Below are 26,050 nucleotides of genomic sequence, written 5' to 3'. Positions count from 1 at the left end.
CATGGTATGTTGCTTTAAGACTTTGACCTGAAGCAAGAATAGCCATTTTGCCTGAAGACATAACAGATGTGATGATGCCTGTTTTACCCTGTTACAGAGAGGTAAGGACCAGGATGCGACAGCAATGAGACCCAGTATGCTAGACCATGCAATAGACGGTAGTAGATTTTAAGCAGGGATAGGCCATTTTCTATTTCCTGATTAGCAATACCCTCATGACAGAAAAACCGAAGCCCTCTGCTCTCTCAAGCAGCAATACTAAGCGTTTCTGCTGGGTTTTTCACTTTGACACGTTGTGCCATGATGGAATAAAAATCAGTGTAAACCAAAGCTATGATGTTGCTCCACGTGGAACGGCTTTTTTAACAGCTGTTACTACAGTTTTATATGAACGTCGGTGACATCACAGATTACACTTCAAATAGTATATGAGTGGGCAGGGCAGCTATAGTGAGGCACCACCCTTGATAAATACTTACACTTTTTGCACCCAGATTGTAATGCCTCATAGAGGGCCCCAGGCCTGCATCCTGCAATCCGACCTATACCGGTGGACTCCTGGTCTTGTGCGAAGTCTTGGTGACGGTGCATCTCTGTAGCTCCATTGCAAAGCCAGTGTGGTGGCTGCACGATTGCTCCAAGCCTTACCACCACCAGCAAAGTAGCACTGTGGGGATTTACTCCAGAAAAGGGCCTTCTGCAGACAAGGCCACACAGGATAAAGGCTTCCTTTGCGGCCTACCTGCCACGGGAGATGTTCTACTTCAGTCCATTGTTTTGAACTGGCTATGAACTTCCTTGCCATTGGAGTGAAGTGTGGCCTTAGAGACTGTTTGTTTGGGCTATCTGGAATTTGCTGCAGAATGACTGAGTATTCAGAATGGGTGTGTCTGGGGTATTTATTGTTCCAGTAGGATCCTGGGCCTGCCAGCCTGCATCTACAGCAGAAAACTGTCACTTCCACTGGCACTGCGGCAGCCAAGTCAATGCAAGCTACACCAGCATGCTGCTTCTGCCCACAGCACTCACTGCGTACGTTTCCAGGCCTGTGGATGGTTGCCCCAATCTCCCAATGCCTGGTACAGCTCTCTGGAGCAGTATTTAATGCCCGTGGTATATTGTGTATGTTGCACATTTTTATTTTGATGTGTCTGGACGCATCACATAATACTGCACAATGAAGGAGGGCTTTGCACTTAAAAATATTATAGTGGCCAATTACCAGCTGCTCCTTGAGCTGCTGCCAGACTGACGTGGCACCGGGGGACCCAGGCGCTGACATGAGCCCCACCACCTTAGTGTGTTGGTGCTCAAGGAGCTTGATTTCATTACTTCTGTCCATTTATTTATGTGGCAAGCTGTGAACAGAACCCAGATCTAACACCCAATCTAATGCTTTAACCACAAGACCAAAGAATCTTCAGCTGCTAATGGAAGATACATAGGCGCATTTGTTTTACCTTGGCTGTAACTCTTCTGATAACAGGGATGTGAGTAGTTCTTTCTTGTTACGCTGTCAGGAAGATACGAGGCCTGCCCACCCGAGCTAACATTTTCCTTTTTCAAAGCCTGTTTGTGTAAGTGGTCACACCAAAACATTTTGAAATTGTTTTTCAGGGTAAAAATATAAAAGCAAAACGTGGTGTGATGAAATAACTATAATAACAGGAGTTAAAATATATTTAGTTTGGAGAAGAAAAAGGATTTGGCTGCGTTGGAGGATGTGCGCTTTTGAGCGTCCCTGCAGTGAGTTCCAAAGTGAGCTTTAGCAGTGGGATGAAAGCCAAGTGTTGAATAATTACTATAATGCGGAGTATGCAGCTTATTCATGAGTCCAAGAGAAGGCACCAAATTGTAATAGTCTTTGAAAGAACAAAAGTCTGATGTTTGGTCCTGTTTTGCCCTCCCCTAGAAATTAGTATTGGATGGAAAATCTTAGTCCTCTTGAGAAAGAGGCACATAATTCATTTTGACTAGAAGTTGCAAAGTAAAGACCAGTTCCATGAACTAGTGGCAGTAGTGCACAAGCTGCGGCTTTGGCAGCCTGGCTGGGACAACCTGCTCACAAGGGTTAACTATTTCCACATCCCAAGAGCAGCTGAACGCTCACAATTACTGCTGGGTTTAATGGGAGTTGCAGCTGCTCACTGTCATTCAAGCTCTGGGATTGTTTGCAGAGCAGTTCTACTGGAGATCTTATTTTCAGAGCCCTGTGACATTCTTTTTATTTTTTTTATAATTCATTTTACTTTATGGGAATGTGTTTGTTTTGTTTCAGCCTGCCCCTGCGGGGTGGAAGCCCTTGGGTGCGGGGGTTGCAGACAGGGCTTAATTTGCAATGAAAGGGGGGCTGGGGCTCAGGCAATGATTTACTTTTATAACGGCTGTGAATGGCCAAGCCTACAAGTGCCAGGGCTCAGTCCTGGCCCAAATGAAGCACTGGTTGCAGAGCAAGCCTGTCCTGCACTCACCCCACAGCTGCAGCTTTTGTCCCGTGGAGCTTGGCTGCCAGCTTTGGGCACTGTGACCTGGTGCATAGGGTGCAGTGCTGGCTGAGCTTTGGCCCAGCCACCCCTCCATCATGCTGGGGGCAGGACCTGGCTGTGGCATATGTTTTTTTGTTGTTTTGCATTAGCAAAAAACACAGAGCACTATTTATGGCCCTTCGCTTCCTGTCCTAAGCTGTTGCATGCTCTTGATTCCCTCTGAAAGAAGTGGCAGCTTCGGGGAGGGGGACACTCAGCATACAAACTAGAGCCTTTTCATGCACTTCTACTTGCAGCGTGTTCTCAGCTATATCACCAAACTGTGCACACAAGAGAATATTTGACCATGCTTCTTGTACTCAAAGTGGTTCAGGTGGCAGCGTGAAGGTAGGAGCTCTTGGGAGGTCTCTAGGTAACTCAGTTCCTAGCGGTTTGGTATAATCTGGCCTGATGCAGCCTCCGTCCACACCCATCCTAACACCTGAAAACTGCAGCCTGAGATTGGGCTTAAGTGCACACTCTTCTTGCCACTGCTGAACCGGCTGTGGTTGGCTTGGGCCAGGTGCTGCAGAATTAATAGTAGGTAAGGGTCAGCGCATCAGCTGCTAAAGGATGGTCTCTTGCTTTTGGACAAAATATTCCCCCGTGCTAATAAGCCCTTCTGAAGACTGCTCTAGCTTGCACCAGCTGCCAGTGGGAGCCAGGGTTTGCTGGGTTGTCCAGTTGCTGTGGGGGTTCAGGAGGGTATAGGATGGATATGGCACCTGAGGCCCCTCCATGCTTAGGAAGTCCTTGCAAGGTCCGCTAAGCTGGCTTTAGGGCAGCTTTCTGTTGATGAGAGAGGTGCAAAGATGCTCTAATTCAGTGGAGCAGCTGCCTCACTTGGCTGAGGCTATCTGAAACCAAGTTGCTACGGGTGGCTGCTTTTTGGTTATTGCTGGTGCGGACTATAATGTGAAATGATGTTTTGCACTGTTCCCTTAACTAGTATTCCAAGCAGGCTGTGTAAGTTTGGAAATGTTGCCCGTGTCATCCACATCGGACAGCCCCACTCAGTGTAGTGCAAGCGAGTCATCTGGATCTTTGCTGAGGAAAGCCCCAGGCATGGAATAGCTGGGGTGCTGCAGGACAATTGTGAGGCAGGAGGGAAAAGTTAGCACAGAGCCACTCTAGAGCATAAGCAGAATATTATTTTTACAGCAACAGGCACTGAGGAACCAGCATATGTATTCAGCACTCAGGTCCCAGTTGCAGGGGCATTCGCTGTGGGTTGTTGTACAAAACATAAAAGAGCTTCTGGTGAATATGAGAGCAAATCTGGCTTTAGCAAGTTTGTTCTTCTTTATATATTAAAGAACCAAAACTTAGACCAAAGAGTCAGACAAGCAGAACCAATATTTTTAGGATGAGCCTCAAGGCTCAGTATAGATTGGCCCTCCGTGCTATATTTGCCTTCTCAGTTCCTTGTTTAAAATAAATAAATAAAAATCCCCCACAATGAAAGATTGGCTCTTTGCTGCTGCAGAGCCAATGTTGAATGGCAGGCCAGATCTCCGCCTTGGTTACTCAAATACCCATTCTCCAGCGCTGATCTCAATGGGGTGCCCTCACCCGCCTGTAAGCTGCTCCCAGTCCGCAGTATGATCACTGTGGCACACAGGGGGTGTTGTCCAGGCAATACCCTCTAGAATCTAGAAGCCTAGAACGTGTCTTTAATTTACTGCAGCTGTTTAGAGCCTTTCGTTTCACTTTACTCACAACTCAGATCGGTCACTCTTACCTTTCATTCTGCTGCCTTTGTAGCAGGCTGCTACACTAGTTGCTTTGTTCACTTCATTAGATTGCTATTGACTTTGGATGGCTGAGGCTGTGGTTTTCAACATTCCATGAACTTTAGCTCTGTTTTCCTGTCATTTTGCCTGGAAAGCCTCCAACACATTCAGTAGGTGTCACGTGCCCCAGAGCTGACATTTCTTTGCATTGCTCAACAAATGGAATGTTTCTCTTTGCTCTCAAAAGCTTCGGGGCCACCCCTTACACTGCTGCAGCAAAAAGAAAGGTTCCCCCATCCACGTCCACCAGAAAAGCAGCTCATTCTCATGCCAAAAACGTCTCCCAACTCTCTCAATGGTTGGATGCCAATTAGTCACTCAGTCTCCACTTCACTCAGCTTGTCACCCCCTCCCCCCCGCCCCTTGCTCCAGTGTCTACTGAAACAGGCACGAACTTCTCTGAGTGCCCTGACTTTACTCCCCTGTTTACTTCCTGGCCCTAGTACCTTCCCTTGCCTGACAACCCTTCTACCTGCAGCTCTGCACCTCTCGTATAGCTTGTCTTTCTGGTCCTGCAGCTCTTGCACCCACTTTAGTGTAGGTGTAGTCAGCTGGCTCTAGTCCTCCTTGCTTTAGTTCACAGTTTGTGTGTGTCACCATTCCAACATCGTGGACACTGTGCAGTGCTCTTCCGAAAGCACTGTCGGGGGTCAGTTGCCGAGCTGCAGAACTCAACATCTGGCAACACTTCCCCAAAACTGCTGCAAAATGGGGCATTTTCACTGGCGTTGGAGGGGGTGGGGAACCCCCTCAGCAAGACTAGTGTCACTGCAGAGCAGCTACCAGCAAGTGCTGCAGGAAGATCTCCCCCAAAAACCAAACCTGGATACTTTCTCCCTCATGGTCAGTATTTGTGATTAACATAGGCCCTCGCCATGTGCAGTTGTCATGCAATTCACACACACAACCTGCACATTGCCACTCTCCCCTCTTTAAAACTCCATAATCAAGCCCGCAGTAGGATTTATTTAATTCCAAAACAGGAAGCTCTTTCTCAATGGAGCAGTCATAGGATCAGGCCAAAACAAAACGAACAAACAGCTAGTCATGTTAAAAATCCAGGTGATATTGTATTAGTACAAACCCTGCTGTAAAGCCTGTGTGTTCACAGGGCAGGGAGCCAGGAATCCCCGGGCCCTGGACACCCACCCTTTCTGTGGTCTTGGCCAAGTCACAACTAGCTGGTCAGACAATTAAAAGAAACAAATGTTTTATGAAACTTCCTGCCCAGCAATGGCTGCAATCCTCTCTGCTTGTAATACTTACCCAAATAAGTGCAGTGCTAGGGCTACTCAGCCTGAACAGTCTCCTCCTTGCTGCCACTGGTGGTAGTGATCATGGGAGACCCATTGTGAGCCTGGCTCCTGGAGTTTTGTGCACTGTGTATCTGAAACTCTTGTCTACACTAATGTGCCTACTGCTGGTGGTGAATCAGTGTTAGCAGCAGTGAGAAATTTGTAGAAAAAAGGCAAAAAAGGCCTAGCGTAGATGAGCACTCATCACATGCACAGAGCTCTCCAATGCAAAGTATATTTCAACCCCAGAATCTTGTTTAGATTCACAGAAAGATTAGTGACTGAGACTAAATCATCAGCCCTTTCCTTAGTGTCTTACCGTTTATTTTCTACCCACTAACTTTTATTCTCACCAGCCTCATGAGGGGGGACGGGATGGGACAGGGAAGGGCAGAATAGGTGGGTTGTTTCAGCATTCTGGGAAAGGGCATGCACTGCAGTAGACATTTTACAAGCAGCTGGGTTCTAGGTCAGTTCATTGCTGCAGTTTAGAGAGAGAACTTTTCTGAATCAAAGACGTCTGTTAAGTATAAGCCCCTTTCACCACAGAGTAAATCAATCCATACAGTGATTAGGTCCCATTAACTGCAGCACATGTCTATATATGGGAGGAAGGAAAACTGATCTCAGAGGGGAAAAAAAATTAAAACTGGACTCTCTTTCTGGAGTCAGTTATTAAGGAGTCAGCTGAAGGCACTGGGATTTTCGCCTGATGAGGGCGTACATCAGGCCTTACATTAGGCAAGTTTGGAGCTTCTGTTCTGGGCTTTCATATTTGTAATTACTTATTTTTGTTAAGGTCCTATTTTGTTTGTGAAGCCTATACGCACTTGTGGGAGGGAGGCTTTATAAATGCACTTGCCACTGTTCATAATTATGAACTAGAATTTGAAGAGGGATGGAAAAAATAGGACTCAATGTTCTTTAGTACTCTCAAAACCAGAAACATGTGTTTTGGTCATGAGGTTTCTTGGCCCTTTCTACACTATCTCCTCCCCCACCAGAAAACACCACTTCAATTACTGCAGGGGATGGCAAGAGTCTTGGGAAAACTTAGTCTGCCGAGAAAGAATGGAATAAACAGAAAGGAAGCCGCAGACTTGGATATTTTTCAGTAATATTCACTTTCAAGTAGTAAATAGAAAACCCAAATGTTCAGTACATGACTGAAGAGTTGCTGCTGAATTAATCCTAGACTGGATGTGTTTAGATCAAAGCATATGACTCAATGCTTGTTTTTTTGTTAAATAACAGCACATTTACTTTGTCACTTTTTCTCCCCTCCTTGGCCATATCTTTATTGACAATCGGTTGAATAATATGAACTGGCTGGACATTGGCATTATATAAAAAAGGAAAAAATAAAATCCATGAGAATAATTACTTTGAACTAATAAAAAAACCCAACCTGGTCATTTGGCATGCAATGCAGTGTTTAGCTAGACTGGAGTATGGTAAAGAAAAATGTATGTTGAAAATTACTTTTAACTAAATTCCTGCTCAAGAGTATAAAATACACAATATAAAATACACAAAAAAGGTAGCAACTGAGCTTTTGTTGTACAGTTATTTGCTGCAATACAATTGCTGCTGTCTAATTTTCACTGATAGTAAATGGTTTTAGTTACACGTGATACGATGAAAGGCTATTTGAATAGACACAGTCTCTCTCACTTGAGATTAACTTTAATGTCAAAGTTCAAGTCGAATTAAGCAGATAATTTTATCCCCTGAACCTGAAAACACTCACATGTGCATAACTCTGAAGTCAGCAGGACTGTTCACGCCTGAAGTTATGCAACATACGTTTACAGCAAAGGCTGGGGGCCTTAATGAGCAAGTGAGTCACTGGGCATTGAGCATGTTCAGCACCTCATAGAATCCGACCTTAGCTTTGACCATCCACCCATCCCTTCACCACCTCTTGCACTAGCTCTCCCACCCTGTGCTACATCCCCCACCCGGCTGGGGTTCTTACATCCCGGGGGCAGTGGAATAGAAATCTGGCTGCGTTACTGATTTTGAGACCTGGAAATATGCATGTGAGGGGCAAGAGTGGGGTGATTCTGCTGAGTTGAGCCAGCCTCTTCTTTTTCACCTCACCCCTAATATAAACCTTAACTCTCCCGTTACCTTCTGTCATCACAAAGGCTGTTCTCTGGCTGGGAAGGAGGACTTCTCCAGTGCAGTGCTAAGGATGCTCAGGAGAAGTCAGCAGGTTTCACCTCAGAGCCACACAAGAGATCACCATTTCCCCAGGGCTCCCCGCTTCAGGCAGCGTGGGGAGCAAGAGGCAGTCGAAGTCTAACCCAGGTCTCCTGCTGGTTATTTTTCAGTATTTTACCATACTGAGGTCAAAGGGCACTAGCCCAGGTTTCCATGTACTTCAGATTTCTAGTTCTATCATTTTATATGTATGTAGTGCTCATGACACATCCCAGCCTTGGAGGCGAAGTCCTGTCTTCCCTACAGAGGAGGTACAGCACAGGCCGTAGCAGCACAAGCTACCCCATCAATGGGCCTCTACTATCAACAAAAGGGTCCACCCCCCAGGTGAGTAGTATATTTGAGGCATAACAATAATACTTAGCTCTTGTACAGAGATCAGTAGATCTCAAAGCTCTTAGCAAAAAATGTCATTAGCCCCATTTTACAAATAGGGAAATTGAGTCACAGAGGGGGGAAGTGACTTGCCCGTGGTCACCCAGCAGGCCAATGGCAGAGCAGGGAACACAACCTTGGTTTACTGGTTCCCAGTCCAGTGCTCTGCCCACTATACCACCTGGTCTTGATGTAGGCCATGCCCTGCGAGAGTAATATGACACAATACTAGTTCTCTTAAATCACTAGAGACTGACTGAATCAGGAAAACACATGAAAGTAAACAAGATAAAGAGGGGCTAAATTTCCCCTTCTAATGTACGCTCACCACTGAAAACACTGAGGGTTATGCGCGGATCAGAAGTTGGAATTTGGCTCCTCAGGCTTTAAGTCAAGGGTAAGAAGGTCAACTATGGAAAGACGACCAAGATACTTCGGAGGCATAAAACTCTGCGTCTCCCGGCCATCGTTCCACTTTATCATCATCAGATTTATCACTGTCTTCACCACTAGATGGTTCATAACCAGTCATGGAAGAGTCAATCTGGTCTGGCTGCCTCAGGTCAACTTCTGCTTCCTTCTTCTTTTCTGCCATCAACTGCCTGTAGCACAGGCTACAGACCCTCAGCGGCTTGGGGGACAGGCGCGGCATCAGAAACCTCTGTCTGGAGCAGTCCCCACACACAACGAAGCCACACTTCCGACAGTGATGTCTGCGAGTGAGCGTGGAGAACTTGGTCTGCGTGCAGCGCATGCAGATATCAGTGGCTTTGTCGGGTATCCAAGGGGCAGCATGCTCCGTGGAGGGCTGCCTGCCTGTCTTTGTCAGCAGATGCCTAATGCATTCTTCAAGGTGACTGAGCCATTCTTTCCTTTCTGTGAGGGAAGCTGCAGAAACAACAAAGGACTTCTTCGAAGTTTTAATCATCCATCGGTTCTTCATTTGTAAGGTATCCGGCAGCGTCTCTAAGGTGACATCTTCGAGAGGTATGATGTGCTGGGAGTTGTACTTCCTTTTGTTTATCACTATGCTCCCATACACAAGGATGTCATTGAAAAGAAAGAATACCCGAGGCTTGGGCTTCTTACGGCATTCTTTGGTCAAAATTCCTTCACCCAAAAGGACCCTTCCTGGCACAGCTAAGGGTTGTCCAGATGCCCCAAAGCAGTTTTCCACGGAAGCAATGCGTTGGCTGTTAATTTCAGTGTTAACCAGATGGTCCACCATCTCCTTCATTCACCCTAGAGCAGGGGGGGAGGAAATAAAGTTATAAAAATGTGTTCAGCAAACAATTGTATCAATCCTAGCTTCCAAACTGAACAGCAAATTTAAACAGCAGTAAGTAGCTTTTCAAAGAGCCAGGAGATGAGTTTAAGTTTTCTGGGTGGCACTACCCAGCAATAACTTATCAAAGCACTCTTCAAAATAAAAAGTAAAACCCACTCAAGTGTCTTATATATTTTGTAGCAGGCTGATATTGCCCATCTCAGGAATCAGAATTCAGTTACCCGACCCTCTTATATCACACACTGGAAAAGGTATAAAACTCCCTACTGTGGACACAGTTATACCAGGATAAAAAAGTGCTTATACCAGTGTAGCTTATTCCCATTCATAGATTCCAAAGCCAGAAGAGCGCGGTGGCCTTAAGAGCCCCCTCAATGCCCACTGGCAAAGGGTTCACTGCCCATGTAACAGCGACTTGTATCGAGCCTGACAAACTCACCACGCTTAGCTCATTGCTCTCATGATACTTATCTGTAAAGAATGTTGTGTAAGAGATCAAAGGAAAGCCAGTGACACACTGGTCATTAATATTATTGTGCAATGTATGTGTTAACACTCTATAGCAAATCATGGATACTTACTGATTTTGTTTTAAAGTCTGTAACAAAGCAAACGGAAAAAAACAGGTTTTCTTCCAGATAATTCTCTTCCCTCCTGTCTCCGTTATCTAATGTAAATTGCATAGCTGGTGTGCAACATCAGCTGAGCCAACAGGCTGCAGTGTATTCACTCTCTTTGAGACAGCAGACTTGGTAATTTCTGTTAGTGTCCAGGGACAGGGACTGGATACTGCAAAGGGGGTTCAGGAACTGGGAGCACCAAGTGCTCCCTGCTAGGCAAAATAAGGGTAGGGAGAGTCCTAAGGAGTTTGCTTGGCTGGGAGTTGTCACAGGGTTTAGCACCAACAAAGCCTTCTTTTCTAACAGCCAATCTTCATTTTAAAATGGTCAAGCTGGAGAATCCACCATGACCCTAGGTACACTGTTCCAGTGGTTATTACTCTCACTGTTTAAAAAAAAAAAAAAAAAGTACCACTTATTTGCAGTCTGAATTTGTCTAGCTTCAACTTCCAGCCACTGGATTAAGTTATATCTTTCTCTGCTAGATTGAAGAGCCAATTATTAAATATTTGTTCCTCATGTAGGTGCTAATGGACTGTAATCAAGTCACCTCTTAACCTTCTCTTTGTTACGCTAAATAGACTGAGATGCTTGAGTCTGTTACTATAAAGCATGTTTTCGAATCCTCTGATTATTCTCATGGCTCTTCTCTGAACCCTTTCTAATTTATCAACATCCTGCTTGAATTGTGGGCACCAGAACCGGACAATATTCCAGCAGCAGTTGCACTCATGCCAAATACAGAAGTAAACTAACCTCTCTGCTCCTTTTCAAGATTCTCCAGTTTATGCACCCCAGCAGTGCATTAGCTCTTTTGGCCAAAGCATCACAGCAGGCGTGCGCATGTTCAGCATATTATCCATCACAACCTCCTAACCCTTTTTCAGAATCACCACTTCCCAGGATAGAATCCCCCCATCCTGGAAGCATGAACTACATTCTTTGTTCCTGGATGTACAAGTTTACATTTGACCCTATTAAAATGCATATTGTTTGCACCTAGTTTTCCCCAAAGCTCCAGATTGCTCTGATCAGTGACTTTTCCTCTTCATTATTTACCACGTCCCCCAATTCTTGTGTCCTGTTCAAACTTTATCTGTGATGATTTTGTGTTTTCTTCCAGGTCATTGATAAAAATGCTAAATAGCATAGGGCCAAGAACCTATCCCTGTGGGACCCCACTGGAAACACACCAGCTTGAGGATGAGTCCCCATTCATTTAAAATGACATGTTGAGACCAACCAGTTGGCCAGAGTTTAATTCATTTAATGTGCATCATATTTAGTTGGTTTTTTTTTTTTAAATCATCAAAATGTCGTATGGTACTAAGTCAAAAACACCTTACGGAGTTCTAAGTATATTACATCAACACTGTTACCTTTACCAACCAAACTTGTAATCTCATCAAAATAAGATAAAATTAGTTTGACTAGATCTATTTTCCATAAACCCAGATTGATTTGAATTAATTGCATTACTGCCCTTCAATTCCTTACTAACAGAGTCCCATATCAAGCTGCTCCATTATCTTGCCCAGCATCAATGTCAGACTGACAAGCCTATAATTACCCTGTTTTGATCCTTTTAAAAAATTGGCACAACAATAGTTTTTCTAATTCCCAAGTGCTCTGGATTATTGAAAAAAAATCAACATTAATGGTCCCATTGAACTCCTCAGCCAGTTTTAAAACTCTTGGATACAAGTTTTCTGGACCTGCTGTTTAAAAATGTCTAACTTCGGTAGCTTCTGATGAGCATCCTCCAGAGATACTAGTGGAATGGAAAGAGTGTTATCACTGTATGATGAGACTGCATCAAGCTCCCCCCTCAAAATACATAACGGAAATATTTACTGAAGAAGAGGAATTAGCTATACTGCTCTAAGGCACCTTTATACTGGCAAAACTGCACCCGCATTAGGTGTTGTCCCAGGATAACTATATCTGTGTTTAAAAAAAAAAACCCACACCCCTAACCACCAATTACATTGATACAAAACCTGTGTGGAGAGCAGTCCATAGAAGTCAATACAATCTTACAATGCCTTTCCTTTTTCTTTTTTAAATGTCACTCATGAAAGGTGCTTGACAGACAGGCATAAAACCTAGAGCTCTGTACAGCAGGGCTGGCTCTGGCAACGCGCCCATCACTGCACAGGGTTGCCTTTGCAAGTGTGTCCATACTAGCAATTTTTTTTTAACCTGTTATAAGCAACTGGTCCAGCTGTAGTAAGTACTAGTGTAAACAGAGTGCAATTGTTTTTACCACCACCTTCACTAGCATTTATTGGTGCTAACACCACTGCAGCTGCACTCCCTGCTACTAATGGGTGGAAAGGCTGCTAGTGCAGTGATCTAAGTGGTGAAAGGGCAGTGCAGTCTCCACACCCACTCAATTCTTGGCCTCTCTGATGAGGCTACCAACTAAGGCTCCATAGACACTTTCCTCTAGGAGGGGTGGCCAACCTGTGGCTCTTCAGAAGTAAATATGCGGCTCCTTGTATAGTCACCAATTCTGGGGCTGGAGCTACCGGAGCCAACCTTCCAATGTACCAGGGGGTGCTCACTGCTCAACCCCTGGCTCTGCCACAGGCCCCACCCCCACTCCACCCCTTCCCTTGAGCCTGCAGTGCCCCCTCTCCAGCCTCCTTCACACCAAGAAACAGCTGATTGGGAGGTGCAGGGAGGGAGCGGGAGGCAGGGCTGCCAGTGGGCGGGAGGCAGAGGAGTTTATGGGGCTGCTGACATATACTGTGACTCTCTGGCAATGTCCATTGGTAAATTCTGGCTCCTCCTCAGGCTCCGGTTGGCCACCCCTGATGTAAGCATTGAAGTGAAACAATTAATTGAATTCAAGGATACCACTCACCACCCAAATGGTAACAGCTCTGATCACTGCAAACCCAGGCTGGAACCGAACCAGAATTCCAGAAGTGGAAGGCTGCGTGCTCTATTATCAATTCTCTGAGTAGCCCCTGTGATCCTCCTCTTATTAGATTCACCCCAAAGAACCCTGCCCACGCAACCCAACCCCTGCATTTATCACACCAAGTGCTCCTTTTGTTATTTGTGTTTCCAGTTACAAGACACGTCATTCTGAGTAGTATTAAAGGAACTAGATCACAGCATACTCATTCCTCCCTCTCACCTCCACAGCACTGCTCTCCTGTTCAACATTTTTTTTTATTTTAAAAGTACCAGGTTAAGTGATGTGAAAGTAACTCCTTTAAGTCCCTAATTTGGGGTCAATTAAATACTTTCACGCTCATGCCATAAAAATCTTCCTCCACTTACATATTTAAATTGCTGTTTATGTTACTGGTATTGGCCCCAAGACTCTGTGTCTAGATGTAATAATCCACAAGAAACTTTGTAAGAAACTGAATCACTTCCTTTTAGACAGCGGCAGCTCAGAGTTCACAGGGGATGTGCACAGGTCCTTGTTTCTGTTAACATTTCTTATAACGGCTAATATATATAAACTACTTGTTATCTCAAAAACGTAGGTTTCAAAAGATCTAAAAGCCACACGGTGCTTAGACTTCTTGGCGTCAGTGATGGATAACTACATAGAGAAAATTCTAGACAGACAATTTACATTCACAGAGCATTTTTCATCTCAACACACCCTTTCAGGGTAGCGATAGGGAAAACACAACCACCCCCAGAGTAGTAGCTTAAACGTCATACAGTGACGCTAAGCAGTTTCTAAAAGCAGCAGCAGCCAGTTAAAATTACTGGAGACAATGAATTAAGTTCCCCAGTTTAGACTGTGGCCAGGGGGCTGCTATTAATAACCATATAGTTTACAGGAAGCGTAGGGCCAAGTTTTCAAAACAGCTCAGCTCCCACTTAGGAACCTAGATGAAGTGGCCATATTTGCCAAGCACCCACCAGTTGTCATGAAGTAAAATGGGCACTCTTGGGTGCTGAATCTGGCTGACCACAGATGATCAGGACCATGTCTTGAGCAGACATGTAAATACAGTGCCTTCAGCAGCAAGGTGCCCCAAATGCCATACTGGGCATTGTCTCTATGGATTCAGAGGGAAAGCCAACATTTTCTTCCTAATAAATGATGGAACCACACTAGCTACCTTTTGCGTGTTGCTGGGATCATGTCCCACACAGGCATGATGAGCCAAATGCAAGCTATGAGCACCCAAAAAAGGACAAACCCATGACCGCCCTTGAATTTGGAGAAGGCTCTAATGACCCTCTGACTCACTTCTGTTGGGATGTACAGTATTTCTTCAAGGCTTTGAGACAGAGTAGATTTGATGGATTCACACTGCATTAAGCACATCTATTCATCAATGTGTAGTGTGGTCAAAATCCAATTGCAACCTCTACCACACACTGATGAGTGAGGGAGAGTAGCACAAAAATAGCAGAGATTTTATTCACTCCTCTTCTAAAGGTCACAGGAAAAATCTGTCTGTCGTTGGAAAATTTCTCTGAAAAATAAAATATTAGCAGACCACGACTTCTACTCTGAAGTACAAACCGAGGGAAAAGAAAAAGCAGTAACTGTGTCAGGGATGTTTAATAGAATACAAATGCCTCCAGGCCCATCCCACTAAGAACACAGCTGAAACTCCACACCCATCTACTCCACCCCCACATAACACAGCTGTGCACCCAGTCCCATATCAGATTGTTGCTGGAGGCAGCCTTTCCTAGTCATTTCAAGGTGGTGCTCAGGAGCGATATCAGAATGAGACTTACATGCACCTTATGCCAGAAGGCCCAAGGGAGCAACTAGATCTACATTTTCTGAAGTAATGTTCTAGTGACTTTTCCCTTTAAATAAAAATATTTTGAATGTTGCATTATGGGAATAACTGTCTTCCCTTTGTGTTGGGGAGAGTGGAGAGACAGGCTCAGTATCACTACTTCGCTGGTCGGAGCAGATGAGACTCCTCCAGCCGGAGGCAGTTTTCCTGCAGGCATGGCAAAGCCAGGATTTAACTTCTGCACTTCCCATTACAAGTCTACAACCTGCAAACATTTTTCTCCTCCTGCCTACACAGACATTGCACAATAAATGGATTGTGCACAGAGGGTACAGCACGGCCCTCGGATAAACGCCATGTACACTAATTTTCCAGATCTGGAGTCTTGCCTACTTTTGGACACGTACAAGAAAACCTTAGGAGAGGAGCTTTGAGCACAAAGGAGATAAGGAAGACAACAATACACAGCCAAAAGAGAAATAATAGAGGAGAGATTGAAACAAGGGCAGATTGGTGTGGGGGAATTCAGGGTATAAGAAAATACTGCAGATAATTTTGGGATAATCAGTGCAGAATTGGATAGGTTTTACACAGACTCTTGATCCTGCTTATGGCAATCTCACTGCATGGTAGTACAAGAGCTTGACTCCTGGATTCTATTCCCAGCTCTGCTACTGAGTCACCATGTGATCACCTCCTCTCTTTCCCACGTTACTTATCTGTATAATGGGTAAAATAAGCCTTAGCTCTCGCAGAGGGGCTCTGCGAGACTATTAGGGTATAAAGTGCTTTAAGAAGGGTTAAGTATGTGTAGTGTGTTTAGCATCTAAAGGTGGGGCAGGGTTCAGGACAATGCCCTGGTGAGAATCCCACCATGCCCCCTTCTTTCCCAGATGTTGACGGGTTGGTTGGCTTCTCATTAGGCATTGGTACTGGACAGTGGAACTCCAACCTTCCATATTAGTCTGTGATTTTTAGGGTAATCCTCTATTTTAGAAGAATGGTCAAGTTTCGTAGTGAGTGGGAGTGATTGAATAGTCAGGAAAGAGAGAGAGAGAGAGGGAGAATTCTATATACTTCCTACACTTCTAAATAAACTGACAACGTAATCCCAGATTAAGGATATGCCGCCAAAAGACACAGGGTAAAATTTTCATAAGCACCTTACTGCAAGTCAGTGGGACTTAGGCTCCTAAATCATTTAGGACAATTTTTAACTATCATGCTTATTTTGGCTCTTAGGCAGCACAGAACACTTGCAAATTTTGTTACACCAGAACAATGGGACAAACAGACTGGGTGTAAACACCCTTTCCACTCTCAAATGAGAGAGAAACTAAGGGAACCACCTGTCTAGTGGCATACTTGGATCTGTAGATTATATTCTTGTACCCCAGTACCCTAACCTAGTCCATGGGAGTAATCACACATCCACTGTCCATTCAGAAACCTCCATGTCATCACTGATATCCTTCCAATAAGAGAGACCTGGGGATGTTTCCCTCTGGAACCCTTCAATAGAAGTAACCTGTTACTTTTTTGAAAGTAGAACCATTAATTACACGAGGAAAGAAAAAAAAAATCCTCCAAACCACTGCTTGTTAGTGTGTTGCCAGTATGGGGTCAGATGGGCAAAACAGTTTTATTACACATCCCTGCTATCCCATGATCCCACCCATGGATTTCTGCCTCTATGGTAAAATTTGCTCTGATTTAATCAGTTCAAAAAGATAAGAAAAGTTCACTTCCCACCTTATTCCCCAAGGAATAAATGGCTTATGAAAGTGAGTGTGTACTTCTCAGATAAACTGTAAATTACCATCAGGCTGCAAAATCAATTTTACTTTAATAACACACTGTGATTCATTTAAAATGTTATTTAGTTTTCTGTACAAATGGAAGGCACTGCTGGTAAATAAAACAGACTTCTGGGAATATGCAATATTGTATTGTTTTTCCTCCCACCAATGCAATGAGACACCATAATTTAGGAATAATAAAGTAATAAGCAAATTAAAAACTCAGGATGTAATTCCTGATCCAGACTATTAATTTGGGAAAATATGTTATTTTTGTTCTGCTTGTATCAAAGTTTGTTACAATGGCTCAGAGGAATCATATTAGTTATTAAAATAAATGCTATGGAGCTAGTTAAATCACTACAGTGTATTTACCCAACAACCAGTAAAATGTGGACATATATATACAAACGTACACACAGGTGCCAGTTGTGATGGCGGGTTTATGTAATGTGGTCACCAGTACATCAACTCATTACAAATAGCCAAAGAGTAAAAACTTTCTCTCGTTACAGAACAGGGCCCAATTCGGCCTGCTGCAACTGATCGGGATAGCCAGGTGAGAGAAGTAGTGCATACACACAGAGCTGTAGGAGGAAGGAAAGGAAAGAAACGGAATGAAGGCACAGCCAAAGCAAGAGAGGTGTAGTAAGTGGGGATGGTCGCATACTATTCTAGTTTCCCTGGCATTTGACAAACACTGTTTTTGTGGTATTCAACTTGCTCTATAGCTAGTTAATATATTATTAGTTAATGAAATACACTGAACTCTTTGTTTCCACTGTTCGATCATTTGGAGTAGTAAGTTATATATTAAAAAATTAAATAGTTGATTAACAACATGACAATTAAACACAGTGCACAGCTGTTTCAGTCCTTTAAAATGAAAGGGAGCGTGGCTTTGGGGAATGTTGCCTGAGGAACAGTATGCAGCACAGGTATTTTTCACCCTGGTTAAAAATGTTGAGCACATTTTTCAAGGCTATATATACACAAATGACTTATGCAACCTTTAAGTGTTAAACACAGAGGCCTGGTGGGTTTCCTATGGAGAAGTAGAAGCATCAGCAGTGGCACCTCCCCCCCTGTGCTGTAACAGCTGTGAGTGGAGTCCATGGGAGTAACCACACATCCACTGTCCATTCAGAAACCTCCATGTCATCATTGATATCCTTCCAATAAAAGAGACCTGGGGATGTTTCCCTCTGGAACCCTTCAGTAGAACACCAGCTGGAATCAGGCCATCTTGGCCTGTGATCTTGTCACTAGCTAATATGACTTCAGCAGATGAAGGTATAAGTACCTTCACAGGGAGAAAATACTGGGGACTAAAGGACTCTATCTTAGTGGAGAAAGGCATATCAAGAATGAATGGCTGGAACTTAAAGCCAGACAAGTTCAAATAAGAAATAAGGCACATGTTTTTAACAGTGAGGTGATCAACTGCTAGACTAGAACAAAGCACGAAGTGGTAGGGGTGGCGTCTCTCTCCATTTCTTGAAATCTTCAAATCAAGCCTGGATCCGTTTCTGGAAGATACACTTTAGTCAGACAAGTTATTGGGCTCAATATAGGAGTAACTGGGTAAAGTTCTATGGCCTATGTGGTATATAGGAGATCAGACTAGACAATCTAATGGCCCCTTCTGGCCTTAAAAATCTAATCAGTTCTTTGAGGCGTTTTCTCTATGTAACACCAAGGTGCTGCAGGAAGTGTTGCTAGTAACCAGTAGTTAGCACTCTTCTCTTTCATCTTGGTATTAATCAAAATGCCCCAGGATGGTATTACAAACCACCAAGTCGATAGAGGTGCACACTGTGCAAGAGTAGAGAAATGCAGGGGCATAACTGCTTGTGAAAAAGTAATGTTAATTGTTGACACAGATCAGTTGTTCACGAATACAAATAGAAAGCTGGAGTCCATTTGCATGAACAAATACACAGTTTGCTTGTGTAAACCCAGCAACTGTGCTGGCAAATCAAGCACACAGCTGTTTTTGAAAAAAATAAATCAGAATATATCTCTAGATGTTGCAATTAAACAGTTTCCTGATTTCACATCAAAGCATTTCAAACTATATTGGTTCAGTTATAATACTGACTTCCTGAGTTCCACACAGACTCTGCTCTCCTGGCACCTGAAAGCTGTCTATGCAGGTCACAATACCACATAAAATGCATGATGCATAACTCCTTAGATGGAAAAAAGTTACAAAATTTGCAATCGATATTGAAACATGGTCATATATTTTAGCGGGACTAAGCCTATTTTTCCAAAAGAAAAAAAAAGTAAATACTTAGCATATATATAGCTCTTGTTAATCCAGGATCTTAAAGTGCCTTACAAACATGGGAATTAGGTGAGTATTACTATACCATTTTGCAGATGAGTACATTACTGCTAATCATATACATTAAGAAAAGAGATTAGAAACAGTGCAATCACATTACAGAGGCATTATAGAAGGCTTATTACTACTGTTATTATGATTCAGTATTTGTAAAGCACCAACAACATGCTCAGTGTTGTAGAAGACACAAATACAAAGAGTTTATAGTCTAACGGATAATGAGAAGAAACAAAGGAAGTCCCAGGAGCTATGATGGACTAAATCATATCCTGAAGGATTCTTGAGCATTTACTGTTCTGAATTTTCTCTGCTAAACAGGGTTTAAAATGTGCTCTGTGCCTCATATTACTGGATCTTATGACTAATGGGTTCAGTAGTAAACATTCATGTTTGTAGGACACAGATTTCCAAACATGTTGCTCAATCCAAACATTTCTAAACTGACTCAGAGGAAGGGTGACTCTGGACTGGGAAGATTTCTGTGTGGCCTTGTACCAAGCTCTGAGGGCCCAGTCCTGTCATCCTCACTCACAGCAAGTAGTATCTTACTATGCAAGCAGTCTCACTGACTTCAGCTGAACTTTTTTGTGGTGCAGGGCGTAACACTGAACCACAGAGAATGTGCGCCAGACCCATCGCTGTACATTGGGGATAATACTACTTACCTACCTCACCAGGTTGTGAGACAAAAATGTATTAATGTTTACAAGGTGCTCAGATTCTGGGGTGACTGGGACAAAGAGAAGTACCTGTATAAATAGACCCGAGCCCACTCCCAGTGGGAGCCAGCCAGTGAGTACAACCATGTCAGCCACGCAGCTCCACGGACTTAACCCCTGCTACCTGTTTCCCACTATCTAAGCGCTGGGCGCCCCCAGGTGAAATGCAGCCCAGGCGCGATCCTGGCTTGGCTCCGGCGGGGACACGTGAAAGTCAGCTGGGGTGCGGTGAAGTTCCTGCTGTTTGCGACTCAGCGCCAGCTGCGCGGGGGGGAGCTGAGACGGGCTGGGGTCCTGCCGCCGGCAGCGAACGCCTCTCCCCCTGCACACGGCCCGGCGCTGGAGCCACCCGCCCCTGCAAGTTTTACCTTGTGCTTTTCCCAGCCGGATCCCCTGCCTCGCCACCCGTCCCGCGGCCGCCAGGGGCTTCGCGGACTCCGCAGATCCCCGCTCCCGGGCGCGGCTGCGGCTACTGCGCTCCGGCTGCCCCGCACCGCCCAGCCCTGGAACGCACCGCAACATTCCTCGCCGCCGCTCCGGAGGAGGGGAAGGCGCTCGGCCAATCAGCGCGCGGAAGCCGGAACAGGACCGTCCGGTTCTGGAACGCTCCGACTCAGCCTTCCGCTCTGACCACGCCCCTCTGGGGGACCTCGGCCAATCGCAAAGCCGGAGAGAGCCCGGCCAGGGGGCGGAATGGATGCTGGGGGGGGAGCTCAGCGGGGCCGTAGGGTCCCCAGCCGGCGAGCTCGGGGCCGGGCCCGTGTAGAATAGGGGAGGTGGTGGGAGAGGGGGACGGGGGCAGCCAGCAGGGGCTGAGGGGAGGATCCGGCTGCTGGCGGTGAGGCAGGACAGGGCACCCTGCACCCAGCCGCTGTGGGGAGCGGGAGCAGGAGGAGTCATCACGGTACCAGCTGGGGAGCAAGGGAGCCCCCAGCCGCGGAGAGAAGGGACGTTGGGACACCAGCTGTCCCAAGGGACTTAGGGGGAGGAGCAGTTTGTGGGAAGTTTTCGGTGTCGGCGCAGACCCTGCCGGAGCCTTTCTCCGTGCCACAGGGTGTGTGGGAGATGGGGGAAATCAGGGCCTGACTTGCTGAGGTTTAGGGAGGAGAAGTGGTTCAGTGCCTGAAGTATGTAGACGATCTGGAACTACATAAATTCCAAAGGCTTGGAGAAGTTTGCATGTTGTGGGGTTGGGCGCTATTTTAGTGTATGGATGCAGTAAAAATAATGTCTTCTTGTATCTCTCGTCTCTTCTGTCTTGCTCTCAACCTCATGGATGAAATCCTGACCCCTTTATAGTCAATGGGAATTTTGCCATAGGGCACGAATCTCACCCTTTTTGTTTCTCCTTGTTTCAGTCATTCCCCTCACCACAGTCTGACCAGATCTCTTTCTCCAGCGCACCACCAGCCTTGTGGATGGTGCACTTCGTGCTCCTGTTTACACTCCTGAAGCACACAACGGCAGTGATGGGAGTTGAGTGTTGTTCAGAAGGCCCCTCCCCATGAGAAAGTTTTCAGGCAATGCTCCTCTAAATGGAGCTTGTGGTTTTAGGTACAGGAAGTTCTTAGGGTGACCATATGTCCTGATTTTATAGGGACAGTACCAATATTTGGGGCTTTTTCTTATATAGGCTCCTATTACCCACCACCTCCTGCCCCGACTTGTCACACTTGCTATCTGGTCACCCTAGAAGTTCTCCCATACTGACAATGATCTAATACAGAACTGTACATGTTCAGCACCTCTGAAAACCATCCCCCTTTAAGGTTTCTTAGTTGGGCACTCAGAAATTGAGGCATACAAAGCTAATGAAAGCATTTGAAAATTTAGATTTACTGTGGTGACTCTGCATAACCTCCATTAGAGTTATATGAGCCTGCATTGTTCTATAATTCAGAGCCTTGCTCGCTTTCCCAATTTTTAATGAGAACTGATGGATCTCTCAAGATATTAAATGTTTCTTGTACAAGTTTTAGTTTTCTTTGGTAAGAAGAATATGGAAATAGCTCTATATATTTTAAAGCTAAAACATCTGTGTAATCATGGGAACTTACAAGGTCATTTTTTGTCTGTCAGCCCTTACATCTTGATACTGTTCTTCATACTTCACAGGTGTTTCTGAGTGCTGAAAGTGGACTGACTAATTGTGGGTACAAATGGTATGCCATTCCTGACATCTTTACTCATGCACATAGCCCCACTGAAGTTTTGTGAGTGAGCATTGCTGGAATGGACCTTTGAAGGACAAATATATTTTTGAAAAATTGGGAGAGGGAAGCCGGCTCAGTTTACAGCAGCACAGAGTAGGCATCAATGTTGAGCTCAGTTTTTCACTCTTAGAGTTTTATTCCAAGACTCATTTTTCTTTGCGGCTGGTGAAGGACATTAGGGTGCTGTCCAAATACACCAGAGAAAGAGGAGCCCTGAAAAGGCAGACTTCTCTAAACCACAGTTTGTGGGAAACTGATGTATTCCTCTCTCGCCAGCCTTTTTACTGGAAATGAGTGTAAATTATTGGGAATTGTTTGATGTTAAACCCCAATAAAAACAATCTCAGTGTTTAACTGCCTTCAGAATGATACCACAGAATTGGAAAAATCTCCATGTCTTACAATTTAATACTTAGCTCAGTGCTGTTTGCATAACACTTGCAGTCAGATATGCAAAGGTTGCAGCAGGCAGAAATCGGTGCACTGACTAATATATCAAAAGCAGTCCTAGGACTCTGTGTAATTCAGGTGTAGGCAGTAATAGTTTATAAGCCTTTCTTTCTCCAGGTGTTAAGCTCACTTTGAATCCATTGTTAACTTCTCCTATTCATATCCTTTATCCCAACGACTCAGTGTTTTGAATGACTTTTCTCTGGGATTTCTCATATTAATTGTAATATGTTCAACCCTTTTGATTTTTCTGAAGTGTGATTAAGAATGGCCAGTTGGGCTAGCCCAGTGGTTCCCAAATTTGTTCTGCCGCTTGTGCGGGGAAAGCCCCTGGCAGGCTGGGCCAGTTTGTTTACCTGCTGTGTCCACAGGTTCAGCCAATTGCAGCTCCCACTGGCCGCGGTTTGCCGTTCCAGGCCAATGGGAGCTGCTGGAAGTGGCACAGGCTGAGGGACGTACTGGCCGCCGCTTCCAGCTGCTCCCATTGGCCTGGAGCAGCGAACTGCGGCCACTGGGAGCCCCTGATCGGCAGGGACGGCTCCAGGCACCAGCATGCCAAGCGCGTGCTTGGGGCGGCAAGCCATTGGGGGGGCTCTGCCGGTCGCCGTGAGGGTGGCAGGCAGGCTGCCTGCCGTGCTTGGGGCATCAAAATGCCTAGAGCCGCCCCTGGTGATCGGCCAAACCTGCGGATGCGGCAGGTAAACAAACCGGCCCAGCAGGGGCTTTCCCTGCACAAGCGGCAGAACAAGTTTGGGAACCACTGGGCTAGACCAAAGGTCCATCTAGCCTGGTATCCTGTCTTCCAACAGTGGCCAATGTCAGGTGCCCCAGAGGGAATGAACAGAACATTCCTTGTCGCCCATTCCCAGCTTCCGGAATGCAGAGGCCAGGGACACCATCTCTGCCCATCCTGTCTAATAGCCATTGATGGACCCATCCTCCATATATTTATGTCGTTCTTTTTGAACCCTGTTATAGTCTTGGCCTTCACAACATCCTCTGGCAAAGAGTTCCACAGGCTGACTGTGTGTTGTGTGAAAACATACTTCCTTTTGTTTTAAACCTGCTGCCTATTCATTTCATTTGGTGACCCCTAGTTCTTGCATTATGGGAAGGAGTAAATTATACTTCCTTTCTCCACACTAGTCATAATTTTATAGACTTCTATCATATCCCCCCCCTTAGTCCTCTCCTTTCCAAGCTGAAAAGTCCCAGTCTTATTAATCTCTCCTCATACGGAAGCTGCTCCCAGGGGCGGCTCCAGGCCCCAGCATGCCAAGCGCGTGCTTGGGGCAGCAAGGCACGGGGGGGCGGTCTGTCGGCACCACGAGGGCAGCAGGCAGGCTCCCTCCGCGACTTGCCTGCAGAGGTTCCGCTGGTCCCGCGGTTTCAGTGGACCTCCCGCAGGCAAACCGCCGGAGGCAGCCTGCCTGCCGTCCTTGGGGCAGCAAAATCCCTAGAGCCGCCCCTGGCTGCTCCATACCCCTAATCATTTTTGTTTCGTTAATATTTTTAAACACTGGACTGTTGAGCAGATCTAGCACCTGGCTTGGTTGAACATTCTGTGACTTATGATTATCTTTATTTTCTCCATCCTCAGTCAAAAGTGGAACAGTTCAAGCAACTGCTGTACGATGTTAGGGAGGCTGCTGTCTCTGAAAGTGTATGTCATTCCTGGTCTGTTAGCCAGTCACACTTTAAAATTGGCTTCCTTTCCTTAGTTCAACTTGGCCCGAGTGCCTCAAGTGGAAAAATAAACCCCCAGTTTTACAAAGAATCCTAAAGGCCACTTGTTAAAGGTCTGTACTTTAAGGAGCTGTACTTTTTCAAGTCCTAAAAATTAAGCACTTGTGAGACCAGTCAGAAAAGCTACAACTTAAAGTATTAGCTTTTAAAGTCCATTTACCTGTTTGTAGTAGTATCTAATCTACTGCCCATCGCATTTTTCTCCAAAAACACTGGTTTCTCAAGAGCAGAAATATCTTCAGCCCAAGTAGGTTGCAATCATTTCAAAGCAAATAAATGAAATTGCAGCTGTTCAGGCTGAGTCAGCCAAAGGTAAACTCTGTAGGGGAGAAAAATGGCTCTTTATTATCTTCTAGTGGCAAAGTTATTACAACAGCCTGCAGGAAAAGGATTAGTCTATAATGTTAACAAAAACATCTGTTAAATCCTGAGCTAAGTGTACGTTTAACTGAGTATTTAAAAAACAACAGGCATTTTATAAAACTATTCTCAACACAATTCAGTGGAAAGACTCAACTAACAGACTTAGGACTTCAGAGCCAGGAGGGTCCTAAGAACTCCAGTGGGCACTATTTTTTAATCTGCTTCATGAAACATAACATTAGACAATGCCATATAGGTATCTGTCAATCAGGAATTCTGCAGGGTGTAGTGTGATTATAAAGGTTTTATTAGCGTGAATTTGGGATGATCATACTACTTATGAGTGGCACAGCCAACGTGGAAGTTATGCACATATCACAAACAACTGCCAATAAAACCTTTATACCACACCACCCTATCTCTTGCATGAGCCTGATCTGGCTCGCACGGGACTCATTGGAAAGACTCCTATGATGAGAGCTGAATCAGTGTATTTTAGAGTTAGCAGAATCTGTATTGGGAATATTTACTGTAACCCCTTTGCTAAAAAGTCTTTGAGTCCAATTGTGCAGAGCTCACAGAAGTAATAGAGCTAATAAATGTTTAAATCACCTGCAAAATGACCTAAAATTGCTTTTCTAGACTTAAAAATATCAGTTTCCAACAGATCATTAATTCAAATAAAGAAGTCTTGATGTTCTGTCAGACACATCCAGTCCATTTGCTGGAAGTAAATTTTGACACAGGTTGACTCTGAAGTTAGCCTCTCATGGTCCTGAATAGGGGAAGGTCCCATCTTTCCTGGTGCTATTGTCCGAGTAGGTCTGGCTGATGAATCAACAATACACTCTCTTCCTCTTAAAAATGTTACTATTGTATTTCGCTCATGTCCTGAGCTTTAGTCTAAGGATCTTAAAAGTGTTTTACAAACTGTAATTAAGCGTAACACAATCGGTGACCAAGGTAGATATTTTGTTCCCTTTTTTACAAATAGGTAAACTGAGCCACAGAGAAGCATAGTGACATAGTTAAGGTGTTGCAGAGCTTTTGATCACACTTCCACTGAAGATGGGAATAATGGGAGCTTTGCCATTGATTTCAGTGGGGAGTAGAGTCAGATTCAGTGAATCATTGACAGATTCAGAAATAGAACCCCGGAGTCCATGACTCATAGTCCCATGTGCCTAACTACTTGACCATATTCCATCGCTTGGAGTTGAAATTATGGAAGTTATATCAAATATGTGGGATCACCCTACATTCATTAAAAAGAAATTGGCAGATTTCTAGGGTTGCATATTTGGATCATCCTAGTATTACAATTTGTTGTGATTCATCCCTAGCCACACCTGGATACATCAGTATCTTAAAAACTGTGATTTGCTGTATGTTTGCACAGTGCCTGGCACAATGGGGCTCTGACCCTGTTGGTCTTTAGGTGTTGCTGCAACTTAAATATTAAGGAATAATAATTAAGAATGAATATGTCAATTACACAGGATATTCCTTTGGTATATAGAGAAATAACAAATTCTGTTCTTACCGAGGGTTG

General features: G+C 44.8%; 1 protein-coding gene across 4 annotated transcripts; it reads right to left on the bottom strand.

Annotated features, from left to right (window-relative positions):
• Nucleotides 1-6,882: 6,882 nt before the first annotated feature.
• Nucleotides 6,883-24,413, bottom strand: PLEKHF1 (pleckstrin homology and FYVE domain containing 1). Of its 4 annotated transcripts, none has more exons than XM_039502625.1 (2): nt 24,296-24,413; nt 6,883-9,456 (listed from the first exon to the last, which is right to left on the bottom strand). In XM_039502625.1, exon 2 carries the CDS (start codon nt 9,449-9,451, stop codon nt 8,621-8,623), a length of 831 nt encoding a protein of 276 aa, XP_039358559.1. In that variant the 5' UTR covers nt 9,452-9,456; nt 24,296-24,413; the 3' UTR covers nt 6,883-8,620. The 4 variants fall into 4 exon arrangements, with proteins under 4 accessions (XP_039358559.1, XP_039358557.1, XP_039358556.1 ...); XM_039502623.1 differs by lacking the exon at nt 24,296-24,413 and adding an exon at nt 20,241-20,344; XM_039502622.1 differs by lacking the exon at nt 24,296-24,413 and adding an exon at nt 20,095-20,306.
• Between the last annotated feature and the right edge of the window lie 1,637 nt (nt 24,414-26,050).

This window comes from Mauremys reevesii, linkage group 16 (genome assembly GCF_016161935.1).
Source record: "Mauremys reevesii isolate NIE-2019 linkage group 16, ASM1616193v1, whole genome shotgun sequence".
NCBI classification, from domain to species: domain Eukaryota; kingdom Metazoa; phylum Chordata; order Testudines; family Geoemydidae; genus Mauremys; species Mauremys reevesii.
Note: the sequence above shows the minus strand (reverse complement) of the source record. Positions and strands in the feature narration are given on the sequence as shown.

Coding starts and splice junctions, on each gene's coding strand:
- PLEKHF1 (XM_039502625.1), bottom strand. CDS start 9,451: ATGAAGGAGATGGTGGACCATCTGGTTAACACTGAAATTAACAGCCAA.